The sequence below is a fragment of the Moschus berezovskii genome, chromosome 11 (assembly GCF_049115385.1).
Source record: "Moschus berezovskii isolate FMDL1 chromosome 11, NW_MosBer_1.0, whole genome shotgun sequence".
Taxonomy (NCBI): Eukaryota; Metazoa; Chordata; class Mammalia; order Artiodactyla; family Moschidae; genus Moschus; species Moschus berezovskii.
The window spans coordinates 10,953,606-10,969,087 of NC_142470.1; the positions used below are offsets into that span (position 1 = coordinate 10,953,606).

Here is a 15,482-nt window from a genome sequence, read left to right on the forward strand (position 1 = left end):
GCCCAGACACGAGTGAGTTCCTATCGATGCATCTGTCTTTTCTAGCATTGGTATTTCTTAGCCTTTTAGTTTTCTTGCCACTTTCTTGAGTGTGGAGTGGTAGAAGTGGCAGGGGATCTCTGTGAGGCCTCTTATAAGAACACGAATTGTGTTAATGAGGGCTCCACTCTCATGACCCAGGTACCTCCCAGTCACCTCATATCCTAATACTGTCATGCCAGATGTTAGGATTCCAACATAGGAATTTTGGGGCACAAACATTCAGACCGTAGCAAATGCTTAACTCATTTTTAAAGTCTTTCTTGTTTCTTGGTCAATATTAATATGTGTAAAGCTATATTTTTTCCTAATTACAGCTTTGTTAGCTTTATTGTAGTTCAGTTCTATTTCTGAATTATCTTTTTGATTGTGGTAAAATACACATAAATGTAAAATTTACCATTTCAACCATTTCTAGGTGTACAGTTGCATTAAGTACATTTATTTTTTGCACAGCCATAACCACCATCCACTCATAGAACTGTTTCATCTTCTCAAACTACAACTCTGTGCCAATTAAAACAATAGCTCCCCATTCTCTCCTCTCTCCAGCTCCTGGCACCCACCATTCTACCTTCTGTTTTTATGAATTTGATGACTCTAGGTACCTCAAAAACTGGAATCGTATAGTTTTTGTCTTTTTGTGTCTGGCTTACTTCAGTTAGCTTGATGTCTTCAAAGTTCATTCATGTTATAGCATATGTTAGAATTTCATTACTTTTTAAGACTGAGCAAGCCTCTTTTAAGACCTTGATTCCATTCTAGATATAGCACATGTTATTTATCCGTTCATTTGCCTGTAGATGTTTTGGTTGTTGCCTCCTTGTGGCAACTGTGAATACTGTTGCAGTGAATGTTAGGATATGAACGAGGGTTTTGTGTGGGCTTATACTTTCATTTCTCTTGGGTATATTCCTAGGAGTAGAGTTGCTGGGTCATATGATAACTCCATGCATAGCTTTTTGAGGATCTGAATCTTTCTTGAGTTATGCCTGCAAGCTGAAACTTGCGTAGATATTTGCTAAATCCAGGAGTTTAAAAAGGCTAGTTTCAGTCCTGGCTCTGCACTGATAAAATTTGTGATCATGGGCAAATAACATAACTGTTTTCCTCTGTGGAAGTACTCACACTATTCTTGTGGGGTTGTTTCCATGAAAACTTACCTCTGAACATATTTCAGGAACTGTGAGGCCCCAAAGCATTCTTTTCTCATTTGGTACCTCCCTTTCTTTGACAAAGCTTCAACCTTCTATGTGCTTGTATTTTAATAATCAAGTTTCCCCAGGGCAGACCTTACTCAGCAAAGACTTTATAGGAGAAACTGGCAAAGTTCGCTTGAGTCAGATGAAAAGATGATGATGGAGGCCGAGTCTCGCTCAGTACTGGACGGTGTGTCATCCCATCCACCCTGCAGGCCTCGTGTCCTAGTGCCAGAGACACAGTCAGACTCGGTCGGTTTGTGTGGAATGAGGGAAACCTAAGTTTGTCTCATGGGCAATAATCCCACTTCTGGAAATGGATCCTAAGCAAGTGATTCAAACCAGATCAACAATGTTTACATGAAGATGTCAACTGCTGCCTCATTTTATCTGAAGAATGGAAAACAGATGAGTTACTTGGACAGTAGGCAGCAGTTCAGGAAATTATACAAGATCCTTTGAGGAAATAATCTAAGGTCTGAAGACTACATGGAAACATAGAAGGAAATTTGAGCATGGAGGAAAAATACAAAGTTTTACTAGAATTGTACACAAAGTTGTAAAAAAAATGAAGCTGTGTTAGAATGATAGTGTTTTATAATGATTGACTTATGAGCATCTTTTTTTTCTAATTAAATTTTTTTCTTTAGTGTACCTGCTTTATGATTTAAATAGATTTGATTTTAAAAGCCATTTGTTACTACTCAGCTTCTTTTGAACAAAAGGATACTTCTCCTTCCCTCTTAGGTGAAAGAACTAGAGCAGAGCCTTCAGGCCTCTGAGGAGAAGCTGAAGCAGAGCAGTGACGTGGTGGCAGCTCAGGAAGCTCAAATTCGAGAGCTTGTAAGTGGTGATCATGCCTCCTGTGTTCTAGGCCCCTGATTCTTTCCTTTCCTTTGTGCCTTTGAAGTCCGCAGACTCACTCCCAGCTCCTGGAATGGCATCTGGACCTTAGATACAGTTGTGGGCAGACAGGCAGTTGCAGAGAGGGGGAGTCAGGACCTGCTGGAGGGTCTGAGTTACCGAGAGAGGTGGTGACTGGCTAGTTCGCACTGAACAGCTGGCTGCAGGTCCCAGCCTAATTCTGGAACTGTTAAGTGTTGTGTGACCACTGGCAGTCAAACCTCATATTGCAGCTGGGGGCTATGGAGAACAGCTCCAGGCCCTGGGAGAAGACAGCAAGGGCTCACCCCGTAGTCACAGCCCCAGGTCAGGTGTGGAGCTAGAAACTAGAGAAGTAAAAACATTTGTTGCCTCTTTCCCACATATGTTTTCATTTAGTCCTGGCTGCAGACTTCGGAGCTGTGCGCTGCTATCCTCATTCACTAGAGGAAGCTTGCTCAGAAAGATGACCAGGTCATTAGCCCAGGGTCTCTCACCTAGTAAATGGCGAACCTGCACCCTCCATAGGTCACAGCCTCTGCTCTTCATCCGTGTGTGTGCCTCCCTAGGCAAGCGCCTCAGCCATAGAGGGCAGCACTGAGTACAGTGAAGGAGGGCTGTGTCTTAGGACTGGTGCCCAGAGCTGTCCCCTACCCCTGCACCAAGACCAGTCCCAGAGTCCAGCTCCTGAGCAGGCCAGGGGGCCTCCGCAGCACCCAGGCTGGAGAAGGTCAGGAAGGAGAGTTGTTTCTATGGGACACTCATCTTTGGAGGACAGGGTGAGGCCCCCAGCGTCACCAGGAGTAACTGTCCTCTGCTGCCCGCTCAGGCCGCCGCGAACAAGGAGAGCAGCCGTGCCCAGCAGCAGGTCCTTGCTCTGGAGCAGCGGTGCACAGAGCGGATCCATGTGCTGGAGGCCCAGCTCGCGGGCCTGGGGAGAGCGCGGGTGGCCGACCAGACAGCCGCAGAGCAGGAGCTGGTGAGTGAGGGAAGGAGAGAGGCTGGGAGCACCCCGTTCACGTGTAGCCAGGCTGCCAGGCCATTTGACAGGAAGAAGACCAGCCTGCCTCTGAACTCGGGCACCACTTTTTAGAGGAGTTTTTATATTTTAACAGCACACCTGCTCATGAGACTGGTTTTTGTAAAAAGACTGCTTTTTACAAAAACCCCAAGCAGATGGTTTTTCTTTTTTCTTGAGCTGCACATGGACTTCCTGGCACTTCCTGACCAGTCCCATCAGCTGCTTTCCTGTCTTCCTAAAATATGTACTGCTCATCCCACATGGCTTCCCCCTTCCCCTGGTCTCCCTCCTTGTTCCATAGGCTTCAGAATCAAGTACCTTAGTTCTTGTGAGGAGAGTGTCGGGTGACTCCCTTTCTGACCCCAAACCCTACCCTCCTGTCCCACCCCTGCAGGGGCAACAAAAGGGAAGGGGGCAGTTTTAAAGGTTACATGTCAAAGAGATAGGCCTGCACCCAGGGGAAATAGTGTAAAGACCTTTTCTTTTATGTATACTTTTCTCAATTTGCAGAGAAAGCTGGAGCAAGAAAATGCAGCCCTTAAAGAAAGTAGGAATGAATGTGAATGTTCTTTACAGCATCACCAGCTTGAACTAAAGAAGCTGAAGGTATTTATCTAATTGCATCAGTTTCACAAAGTCATGTCTTTTTTAAAAATTTTTATTTTTGGCTGTGCTGGGCCTCTGTTGCTGCATGTGGGCCTTCTCTAGTTTCTGTGAGTGATGGCTACTTGTCATTGCAGTGCAAAGGTTTCTCATTGCGATGACCTCTCCTGCTGCAGAGCACAGGTTCTAGGTGGGCAGGCTCAGTATTTACAGCACATGGGTTCAGCCGCCTTGCTGCATGTGGAATCTTCCCAGACCAGGGATCAAACCCACATCCCCTGCATTAGCAGGCAGATTCTTAACCACTGGACCACGAAGGAAGCCCAAGTGTCATGTGTTTATGTGTGCATTTGGAGTAGCCAAGGGAAAGTTCTATACTATGAGTAGAGAAGGAGTGGAACTAGCTTTTGTGGATGATAGGGGGTTGTCAAGGAGGCAACTGGAAGTTTTAAGCGGAGGGATGATGTGAAAACTTTTGTTTTAAGAGGGTTACTCTGGTTCTGTGTGAAGAATGCTCTGTAAAGGAGGCAAGTACAGAAGCAGGAAGACCTTTGAGGAGGCTTGTATATCACTGTGCGTGCTCTGTTTAAGAATGTAAAAGGCAAGAGTGAACATTTTAGCGGGGATTCAGAAATTATAATAAAAGACAGTAGTTTTGAAAAGGAATCAAACAAGAATTTCAAAACTGAAAAGTGCAGTAGCTGAAAGTAAAAATAAGTAGATTTCCAAAGGATCTGAAGAAACTTTCTGGAGGAAAGTTTTGTGTTGGTTTCATCATAATTCATTAGTTGAACACTTTAAATATGTGCAGTTTATTATTGTCAATTATACTTAAGTGGAAAATTTTGAAAGAGATGGGAATACCAGACCCACCTGACCTGCCTCTTGATAAACCTATATGCAGGTCAGGAAGCAACAGTTAGAACTGGACATGGAACAACAGACTGGTTCCAAATAGGAAAAGGAGTACGTCAAGCCTGTATATTGTTACCCTGCTTATTTAACTTATATGCAGAGTACATCATGAAAATCGCTGGGCTGGAAGAAACACAAGCTGGAATCAAGATTGCCGGGAGAAATATCAATAACCTCAGATACGCAGATGACACCTCCCTTATGGCAGAAAGTGAAGAGGAACTAAAGAGCCTCTTGATGAAAGTGAAGGAAGAGAGTGAAAAAGTTGGCTTGAAGCTCAACATTCAGAAAACAAAGATCATGGCATCTGGTCCCATCACTTCGTGGGAAATAGATGGGGAAAAGGTGGTAACAGTGTCAGACTTTATTTTTTTGGGCTCCAAAATCACTGTGGATGCTGATTGCAGCCATGAAATTAAAAGACGCTTACTCCTTGGAAGGAAAGTTATGACCAACCTAGATAGCATATTAAAAAGCAGAGACATTACTTTGCCAAGAAAGGTCCATCTAGTCAAGGCTATGGTTTTTCCCGTGGTCATGTATGGATGTGAGAGTTGGACTGTGAAGAAAGCTGAGCACCGAAGAATTAATGCTTTTGAACTGTGGTGTTGGAGAAGACTCTTGAGAGTCCCTTGGACTGCAAGGAGATCCAACCCAGTCCATCCTAAAGGAGATCAGTCCTGGGTGTTCATTGGAAGGGCTGATGCTGAAGCTGAAACTCCAATACTTTGGCTACCTCATGCGAAGAGTTGACTCATTGGAAAAAACCCTGATGCTGGGAGGGATTGGGGGCAGGAGGAGAAGGGGACGACAGAGGATGAGATGACTGGATGGCATCACCGACTCGATGGACGTGAGTTTGGGTGAACTTCAGGAGTTGGTGATGGACAGGGAGGCCTGGTGTGCTGTGATTCGTGGGGTTGCAAAGAGTCGGACACGACTGAGCGACTGGACTGAACTGAACTGAACTGAAAGCTCCTAAAAAACAATTAATGAGCTTAACAGCAGATTAGAACTAAAGAGATAAGTAATGGAAGAAAGGGCAGAATGAAAAAAAAAAAAAGGGCAGAATGAAATGCATGGAAAAAATGATAAAAGACAGGATACTGTGAGATGTTGTATCATGTGTCAGTGGAAGCTCAGAGGCAATGAAAAAAACTGAGATGCATTAAAGAGATGATGGGTGAGAATTTTTCAGACTGATGAAAGCTGTCGAGTCACAGGGACAGGTATAAGAGTTCTTACAGATCCAAACAGGACAAATTTTAAAATCCATTCCCAGACACTGTATTGTAGTAGCACTAAAAGAAAACCAAGAAAACACAAAGAGCTAGTTGATAACAGACTTGCACTAAAGAAAGTACTGGAAGGAAAATTCTAGATGTACAGAAGAGGTAAAGAGGGAAGAACGAATGGATAGCAGTGCTTATTGCAAGTATGTACCCAGGAAGAAAATCTGATGCACAGCACATCGTTCATGGCCCAGCTAGGAGAGAAGAACCACCCCAGTTATTTGAGAATTCATGTTCTAAGGTAAAGTTTCTTCTCCAGCACTGAAACAGTTAAAAGCTATCACAAAGATAGTGACCATAGGACTCAGCTCTCCAACCATAGGACTAAAAGAAGAAAGTGAAGAAGTTGGAATTACTAAATTTAGGAATTAAGAGGAGTTCCACAGATTTGCCGGTCAGACCTCATAAGAGGGGGTCTGTATACAGTTGGTGCTGGTGTGTGTGCTGGGCGATAGGGCCATGAATGGATTCAGCTGCAGGTGTCAGAAGACTGCAGAGTGGATACAGCTGCTGCTTCAGGAAGAACTTGCTGCTGCCAGGGCCAAGCTGCATCGCTCGCAGAAACTGCAGTCTGACCAAAAGCAGCGAGTCTTTTCCTCCCTCCTCCTGCATGCCAGTCTCCCTGGAGCTCCCCCTGCTGGCAGACATGAGTATGTATCAATATCTGAATATGGAGCTGGCTGGACCCGGAGGGAGAAACATGGTTTGCAGAATCCCAGGTTCGGCATCTAAAAGCAGAATATGAAATGTTGGGTATGGGCTGAGGCAGTAACTGAAAAACCAGCACACACATACTTTTTCGGAGCGTGGTTAATTTTCAAACGTTTGGGCGAATTTTCTCAAATGTCTTGGATTTCTGGTTTAGCATCATTATGGTCAGATAATCTGAATGATTTCAGTGCTTGATATTTATTTAGACTTATTTTATGACCCAACCTATAGTCTATTTTGGTAAGTAACTGAACGCACTTGAAAAAATATACATAGTCTGCTCTTAGGGAGAGCGTTCTGTAAATGCTAAATAGGTCAAATTGCTTAACAGTATTGTTCAGATCTTCTGTAGGTCTGCTGATTTTGTTTGCTTGTTTGTTTTGGTCTGTGTGTCTCGTCGCTTACTGAGAGGAATGCTAAATCTTCAGCTATGATCGTGGATTTGTCTTTCTCCCCCTGTCAATCTTTGCTTCAAGTATTTTGAAACACTATTTTTAGGTGCACACATTTTTTTTGTTGTTGTTGTTGTTCGGATCCGTATTTTTCAGAATAGTCCTCTGGGAAAATCATTTCCAAGTGCAGAGAACTGTGCGTGTGGGTGACCTGCTGAGTTGCTCAGTGACCCTGAGCTCAGCCTCAGATCCTGGGTCATGTGTGTTTCTGTGGCACTAGCACAGACTTTAGAACCACGCAGATTCAGTTCTGGGTGCCACCCTAGCCCCTTATGAGCTGATTCTTGAGGGAATCTAGTTTCCTTTTTTCAAACTGAAGGTGATGACCCTTTACCTCAAGAGGATGATACCATGAGGATAAAGCATGACCATGGATGAAAAGTGCCAAGTGCAGTTCCTGGCATGGAGGTGCTCTGAGCCTCTGCTTCCTGCCCTGATATGCTTTCTTTTTTTCTTGCTTACAGCCCGCCTTCTGTCCCCTTAAGACAGCGTCAGTCATAGCATCTCTCCTGAACTTCCCCAGAAAAGGCTCCTGTAGACATATGACATTCTTGTCACCCATCCCAGCACCTGGGCCTGCAGGGCCAGGATCTCATAGCTTGACTCAGCTTGAAACCTCTTGTTCCTTTTCCTGTATCAGCAGAGCTTCTTCTATGTAGGGGATTGTCTGGGGTAGTTCAAGGTCCTACTGTCAGCCTCCTGAGTTCCGGCACCAATTTTCCTTCTCTACTAGAGGTGGACTCATGGAAAGTCAATTCTGACAGCTCCCCAGTAGAAATCAGAAGGGACGGCCGTGAAGCTGGCATCTCCCTCCATTCATCCCCTGGCTGGTGTAATTGGAAAAGGAGATTTCATAGGTGGAGCTGAGTAGTTCACAGAACCAGAAAGACTTGTCTGACTAGAACATGGGCCTCGGGTCTCCTCTTGCCTGCCTTACCTGACTTACCCTGTCAGTCACCCAGCTTGTCCTTGCATTCCTCCATGATGGTTGATAGGACATCACTTCAGCAGCTCCACGCTGATAACGTTCCAACTTAGCAACCCCATGGAAATGAAGACATGTCCCACTCAACTTCACCATACTAAAAAGGGATTTTGATATAAAAAAAGGATTTGATTGGTTTATCTTGGGTGACAGAGCCACCCTTGGACAAATTGATTTGGCCATGGGGATGAGATACTATGATTGACCAGGCCTGAGTAACATGCTTATTCCTATAGCCACAAAATGGGGGCATCATTATTGGCAGCCCTACCAGAACCATGTGGAATTCCAGGGCGGGAGTGGGGAATAGCAGTGATGGGCTCTTACCCCCAACAGGGGTGACTGTGGGTAGACACAAAGAGTCGACACCCCTGACCTGTGTGCAGGCACCTGGAAAGTCATATTATTATTCATCTGAGGCTGATCAGTGAGCATGGCATCATGTCAGGGAAGAGGACTGATGTGTTTGTCAGGAAAGAGGACCGATGTGTTTGTCAGGAAAGAGGCGCCGTGATCTGGGAAGGGCCAGTGGGGCAGCCCTGCTTGAGGTAGAAAGGCCTGGCTGGTAGAGTGTAGCAGCCAGAGGCTTGGCTCTGAGCTCAGGCACTGGCTTAAAACCTGGCCCTGCCACTTACTCGCTCTCAGACCTCACGCAAATTACATGACCTCTCAGAGCCTCAGTTTTCTCTCCTGTACTATGGATGATTTTGATGAATCTGACATTTTCTCTATTAAAATTTAGTAATTGCTTGTTATCATTTCTGTAATCAAATTGTTCCAGTCTCCTGCTCCATTCACATGGGCTTGAGTCGTCTGGTTCTGTGTTGATTTCATTAGAGCAGCTCTTCAAGCCTGGGTCCCCTAGCCTTTGGCCTGAGTACTGACTGGCATGCTCACAGGACGACCGACCTTCAGCAGTGTGCCTGTGCCCAGAGGGGTCAGTGGGCTGTGCACTGGGACAGTTCTCACAGAGGGGCAGAAGGCCGTGCGGCTGGAAGGTAGCCTGGGAACCTCGGGAAGCAGGAGGCGCGCTCGTCTGCTCCTGTGAGACAGCCCTGTCTCTGTGGGCTTCACATGATGTGTGCAGCGAAGAAAGTGTGAACCGGGTTTTTGGACTCAAATCTACACGTTTTCTGGATTGTAGGAAGAATGGAACCAAAGAGAAATCGTGAGTGTGGCGATGGCTCAAGCCCTGGAGGAGGTGCGGAAGCAGAGGGAAGAGTTGCAGCAGCAGGTAGGCCCCGTGGGATGCGGCCCCCATCAGTCCCAGCCAGGACTGATCTACCTCCCCATCTCTTCAGAACAGGGGGTGGACACAGGTCTAGGAATGCTGTCAGCTGCTTGGTTTCCTTGATGTCTCTAGGAAGGTAGGAGAAAAACGTTAGAAACCCTCCAGACTTCCCTGGTGGTCCAGTGGTTAAGACTCTGTGCTTCCTCTGCAGGAGGTGTGGGTTTGATCGCTGGTCAGAGAACTCGATCCCACATGCTGTGTAGTGTGGCCAAAAAAAAAAAAAAAGGAAACTCTCACCCCATGGGATAACCTTTTAAAATTTTGATAATTGGTTACTGTTATAAATGTTACCTCGAGGCAAGTCCATCCCCAGGTTCTGATTCTGTGAGGTGGGCCCCACTGGCTGCAGGCCCCAGAGACCACAGTTGAGCTTTCAGCCAGGAGGGTGGGAAAAGCCGTCCTCTGAGGACAGGCTCAGACTCAGGCCCCAGGTCTGGGTAACTGGCTCTAAGGCTATGATAGGTCCTTAACAGATCTATTGGAGTTGCCTCTGAAAAGACCCGATAATCACACCTTCACGAATACCACAACAGTGAAGTTGTGTGCATCAAATGCTGGGCACCTCACAGGCATGCAGGACATGAAGTTACAGTCATGACAGCTTGTGGGAAGGCTGGGCATAATGGCCATGTCTGTGGTGGGCCCACTGCAGGCAGGGTCCTTGGGGGCAGTTGCCCCTGTGCCTGCTGAAGAGAACTGACTTGTGCGTGTTTCTGTTAATAGGTGCAGAGGTTAGCTTGGGAAATGTTCTAGGCCGTGGCCTTCAGGGAGGGATTCATGGAGGACCCTGGGTAATGGAAAAGTGGAGACTTCTTTAAGAAAGACGTGATTGCTGCTCCTAGCTTTCTCTCACGGAGAAGGCAATGGCAACCCACTCCATTACTCTTGTCTGGAAAATCCCATGGACGGAGGAGCCTGGTAGGCTGCCGTCTGTGGGGTCACACAGAGTCGGACACGACTGAAGCGACTTAGCAGAAGCCTTCTCTCATATTGGGTTTTCTCTCCAAGGCCGCTGACCTGACAGCCATGGTGGGTGAGAAGGAGCAGAGCCTGCAGGAGAAAGTGGAAGTGATTCTCCAGAAAGAGCAGGAGATTCTCCAGCTGAAGAAAGGTGAGGCCCCTGCCCCTGGCTGAGCCTTCTCGCCTGTTCTTGCTGGGGACCCGGCCTGGAGGGGCCCGGTCAGGGTGCTCACTGCTTCTGTGCCTGGCCTAGGTCACGACTCTGCGCTGCTGCACACACACCAGCTGCAGAGTGAGCTGGAGGCCCTGCAGGGCCTGAGGGCCGAGGAGGCGGAGGCCACGGCCACGCGGGAGGACCTGCTGAGGCTGACGGGCCAGGAGCTGCCCATGGTGCTGTCAGCCAGCAAGCCCCACGTGAGTCCCACCTGAGCTGCTCAGGGTGTGGGGGCAGTGGTGGGGCAGCATGTTACCAATGGGCGGAGGCAGTCAGCAGGCCTGGGGGCACTGGGCAGCTTCGGCTTCCTCTTCAACGGGAGGGCACCTCCCTGACGAAGGATTTGTGAGCCTTGAGGAGCCCATCTGATGTGATGACACCTGTCTGCATTCAAGTGCTAAAGCCCTCCTTCCCAGCTGGCTCCTTGTGTGGGAAGTTAATTGACCCCCCGCCGCCCCGCTCCAAGAGGCCCTGAGGGGATCTCCATAGTCTGGTTCCTGCCAGGTGCCTGGTGGACACATCAGTCGTCCCCTTTGCAGTGAGTCTGTCCACTCCCCAGGAGATTGGTGGCTTAACTTGACCATTACCTGTGCTGCCACCACCCTGTAGGTGACCTCGAGGGCTGGACAAGACCCTGAATACCAGCTTCCAGCTGTGGAGGGAATACCAAATGGAGAGATGGGGGCAGCCATGGATCTGGGGCAGCTACAGAAGGAAAAACAGGACTTGGAGCAGCAACTTTTAGAGAAAAATAAGGTGAGGATGCTCTCCACCTCAGCTGTTTATGTCTCCTTTCCTGCCTTTGTGCCTAAAACCTTCCAGTCCCTTCTTCAGGCTTTGTGCTGATGCCCCGGGGCCCCTCTTGGGGGCGGTCTAACTTTTCCATTAAAAGGGCTTCCTCCTCGTTCTTCTCTGCTTACTTACCTCGTGCATGGCCCTCTCCTTTCACACTCCCCAAGTCTTCTCCCCAACCCGACCTGAGATGGTGTCTCGAGTATCAGAGCTGGAGCAGTAGCAGGACTCGGTGTCCCCAGCCCCCTCTGCCCTCACCAGCCAGGTCCTGCAACCAGTCACCTGACCTCTGCACCTTTTGCTCCAGCTGTGAAATGAGAGCAGTAATACTTGCCTTTAAGTGGTTTGGGGGTTTTAGGGGGCGGATATTGGGTGATGAAATGAAACTGTTAGTTTCCTGTAAATTTCTGGTATTTGATAGAGTCTTAATAAATGTCATGATTCCACCCACCCTGCCTGGCCTCTGCACCTGTAAATGCAGGGGCTCATTTGAGCCTGAGTTTACTGTGTCCTATGAAGTTAATGTATGGCCTGGTTAGTGCTCTGGCCTGAAATTCTGCCCGCAAATTGTGTGGTTGCTCTTTAACAAGGGAAAAGGTGTTCCTTCTTTCTCTTCCCCGACCCCCGCCTCCCTCCCTTCCCTTTCCCCTCCCCCACACGCACTCATCTCTTTCGGGAAATATAGACGCATACACACTGTGTGTCCCTGGGTCCTGCCCTCACTCAGCTTCTCTAAATCACACGCACATCCTTGGCGACCTCACCCTTCCTGTGTGCCACTGGTACCGTATCCACACTTCAAGTCCAGACAGCTCCCGTGAACTCAAGACTTTTGTATCTACCATATTTCTCTATGACAGTGTCTGAAAGGCACCTGAAACCAGAAACATTCAGAGCCAGGCTTCAGACTGACCGCACTTTCTAGCATCTGCTGCCATCTTTCCTATCTCAGGAAATGGCCAGAACCTTGCAGGCATCCCTGACCCCCTTGTTTCTCTCACAGCCAACGTTCAGATCATTAGGGAATCCCTCGAGCTCTCCCTTCAAACTATACGTGGAATGAGCTGCTTCTCCTCCCGCCCCTGCTGCCACCTACGACCCAGTGACCACCCTGTCTTCCCTGGAGGACAGGGATGGGCTTCTAACTGGTTCCCCTGTCAGTGGTCTTTTCCAGCCCTCTAATGACTCACTGTCCCCATAAAAGCTGAAGTGCTTACAGTGGCCGCAAAGCCCGAGTGGTCTGGCTCCTCGCTGCCCTTTACCCCGCACCCCCCGAGTGGTCTGGCTCCTTGCTGCCCTTTATCCCGCACCCCCCGAGTGGTCTGGCTCCTCGCTGCCCTTTACCCCGCACCCCCCGAGTGGTCTGGCTCCTCGCTGCCCTTTACCCCGCACCCCCCGAGTGGTCTGACTCCTCGCTGCCCTTTACCCCGCACCCCCCGAGTGGTCTGGCTCCTTGCTGCCCTTTACCCCGCACCCCCCGAGTGGTCTGGCTCCTCACTGCCCTTTACCCCGCACCCTCTGTTCCCCCCGCATTTCCTCACGGCCATGTGAATGCCAAGCACCCTCATGCCTCAGGGCCTTTGCACTTGCTGGGCCTTTGTCTGGAAGGTCCTTCCCCCAGTCCCCTCACCTCCTCTGTGGTGTCACTTTGTCAGTGAGGCTTCCCCTGCTGCTCTGCCGGCCCTCACCACCAGAACTCCTTCCTGTCCCCTCACCTTCCTCTTTTTCTCCAGGCCCCTTATACCTTGTGATATACTGTCAATTTGCTTGTTAACTTTTTCCCTCCAGAAGGCAGACATTTTTTCTTTCTTTTTTCTTCCCCTTTTTTTGTTGCTGTTTCCTCAGTCTCTCGGCCAGTGTAGAGACTCAGTATTTGTTGGGTAAATTAATGAATGAGTCAAAAACCTAGAAGATCAAGTAACATAAAATAGCAAGTGTACTTTTGGGGGAATGCCCAGCCTCGTGGTCAACCAGAGAATACACAGTGAAACAGGATGTCACAATTCTGTCAGCGAGGTGTTGGAGGCAGTGTAATGTGCTTCACAGGAGCTGGACGTGCTTTCACAGTCCCCCAACCCAATCATCTTGTTCCTCTAGAGGACTGTGGACATACCACTCTTGAGAAAATGAAGATTATTACAGCTTTGTTTAAACATGGAGACTCAGGGAATTCCCTGGCCGTCAGTGGTTAGGACTTGACGCTTTTGCTGCCATGCCAGTAGATTCAGTCCCTGGTCAGGGAACTAAGATTCCACAGACCAGGCAATGTGATCAGAAAAAAAAAGGAAATTCGACTACATAAGAAGACAAGGAACATCCCCTAGAGTTACTGTCACATTAAAAGTTATTATTAGGTAAACTAAAGCTGTGGAAACTCTGATAAATGCAAAATACTATTCAGCTATTCAATGCAAGAATGGTGACATGGTCTAGAAGTTCATAGGAAAAACTCTTTTTGATAGAGTTGTGAGGTTTTGGAGAAATTTTTATTTAAAATTTTTCCCTGTATTGTTTTAGCTATTCAATGCAAGAATGGTGACATGGTCTAGAAGTTCATAGGAAAAACTTTTTGATATATTAGAGTTGTGAGGTTTTGGAGAAATTTTTATTTAAAATTTTTCCCTGTATTATTTATACAGTAAATTTTTTCATTGGAAAACAAAGTTTAGCCTTTCTGGTTATTAATGGAATGTATAATAAATTATATTTAAGGTCCGTAATACTAATAATTAAACTCACCAAAAATAGGAAAATAAAGAAATGAAAGATATAAAACCCAACATTGGTGGGTTATGCCAAAAAGCCATGATCTCTTACACCGTTCCAGATCAGCATTGAGAATTCTTACAGTATTCCAGGAGATCAGTGGTGGTGATGAGAACTGTTAAGTTTTGGCCCAGGTATCCTCCTTGGGATGATAGCACATAAATATAATTCTGAAGGACAGAATATACTGTGCAGAGGCATTTTGAGCTCTGCCACCTACAGGGGCAAGTGCCTGAAGCAGTCCTGAGGACCCAGGCCATAGTGGGGGTGCGACACTGGGCGGTGGCTCTGGCAGGGCCCAGAGAGCAAGTGCGCAGAGCAGCAGTGTGCGAGGGGAAGAGGCCGCGACAGCAGGTGTGTCGTCAGCATGCGCCTCTCAGGAGACGAGGCAGGGGCGTCTGACAGGTGTGTGGAGACCCAGGGGGTTTTCTGTCTGTGCAGTGGTCGGTCCTTGGCACCTTAGAGACGGTGTAACGTGCATTTAATGGATGGCTTTTTGTGGGGGTGGGACTTTTATCACAGACCATAAAGCAGATGCAGCAAAGGATGCTGGAGCTCAAGAAGACTCTGCAAAAGGAACTGGTGAGTGACCCTTCTCCCTGCTGCCCGAGCCCTGCTGACTGTGTGGCCGTCCTCAGGGCTCGCTGCCTGATGGTGCTCGCTTCCTCCCCTGGGACCTCAGATCTCTGGGAAGTCAGATGTTGGCTGGTGGGACAGTGGCCCTACCCACTTGAATGTGCTTCCGGAAAGTGGCTCTGTGGCCCCCGGCACAGGCCCTCTTTCTGTGAGCCGGTGTGTTGTCTGAGAGGTCAGTGAGGGGACGCGTGCAGCACGCTTGCATGGAGGAGGCCAGGTCGGGGTGCTCACTGCCCCAGGAGACGAGTCCTGACCGGATACAGGCAATGGCTGGACTTCCCCATGCGCCCTGTGCCCCCTCTCAGCCAGCACCCCGCCTTCTCAGGCACTGGCGCTCCCTTCCCAGCTGAGCCCTTGTCACCATACTGTGTGCAGGGTGTGGCAAAGAACTCCAGGTGACCACAGCCTTGGCCAGATGACTTTCCCATGTCATTGTGAGACCTGTCTTGAAGGGCTCAGTGTAGCATCTTTCCATTCGTTTTTTTGTTTGTTTGTTTTGTTTTTTTCAGAAAATCAGACCCGATAATGAGCTTTTTGAAGTCCGAGAGAAGCCTGGGCCTGAGATGTCGAACATGGCACCTTCGGTCACGAATAATGCTGACCTGACTGATGCTCGCGAGATCAACTTCGAGTACCTCAAACATGTGGTTTTAAAATTCATGTCCTGTCGCGAATCTGAGGTAAAGTGCTTTTGAATTGCCCTTTGGGTACTGAGTTCCACCCC

The 15,482-nt window shown here is 48.1% G+C and overlaps 1 protein-coding gene across 4 annotated transcripts in view; it reads left to right on the top strand.

Moving 5' to 3' along the window:
- The window catches only part of GOLGA1 (golgin A1), a 47,710-nt gene that overhangs the window by 28,990 nt on the left and 3,238 nt on the right, over positions 1–15,482 (top strand). For all 4 annotated transcript variants that reach the window (XM_055399385.2, XM_088841156.1, XM_055399386.2 and 1 more), the window contains 9 exons: positions 1,986–2,081; positions 2,950–3,099; positions 3,652–3,747; positions 9,244–9,333; positions 10,399–10,501; positions 10,604–10,764; positions 11,174–11,320; positions 14,645–14,704; positions 15,268–15,438. In XM_055399385.2, the coding sequence (XP_055255360.2) occupies positions 1,986–2,081; positions 2,950–3,099; positions 3,652–3,747; positions 9,244–9,333; positions 10,399–10,501; positions 10,604–10,764; positions 11,174–11,320; positions 14,645–14,704; positions 15,268–15,438 (1,074 nt within the window). The remainder of the gene's footprint in view (positions 1–1,985; positions 2,082–2,949; positions 3,100–3,651; positions 3,748–9,243; positions 9,334–10,398; positions 10,502–10,603; positions 10,765–11,173; positions 11,321–14,644; positions 14,705–15,267; positions 15,439–15,482) is intronic.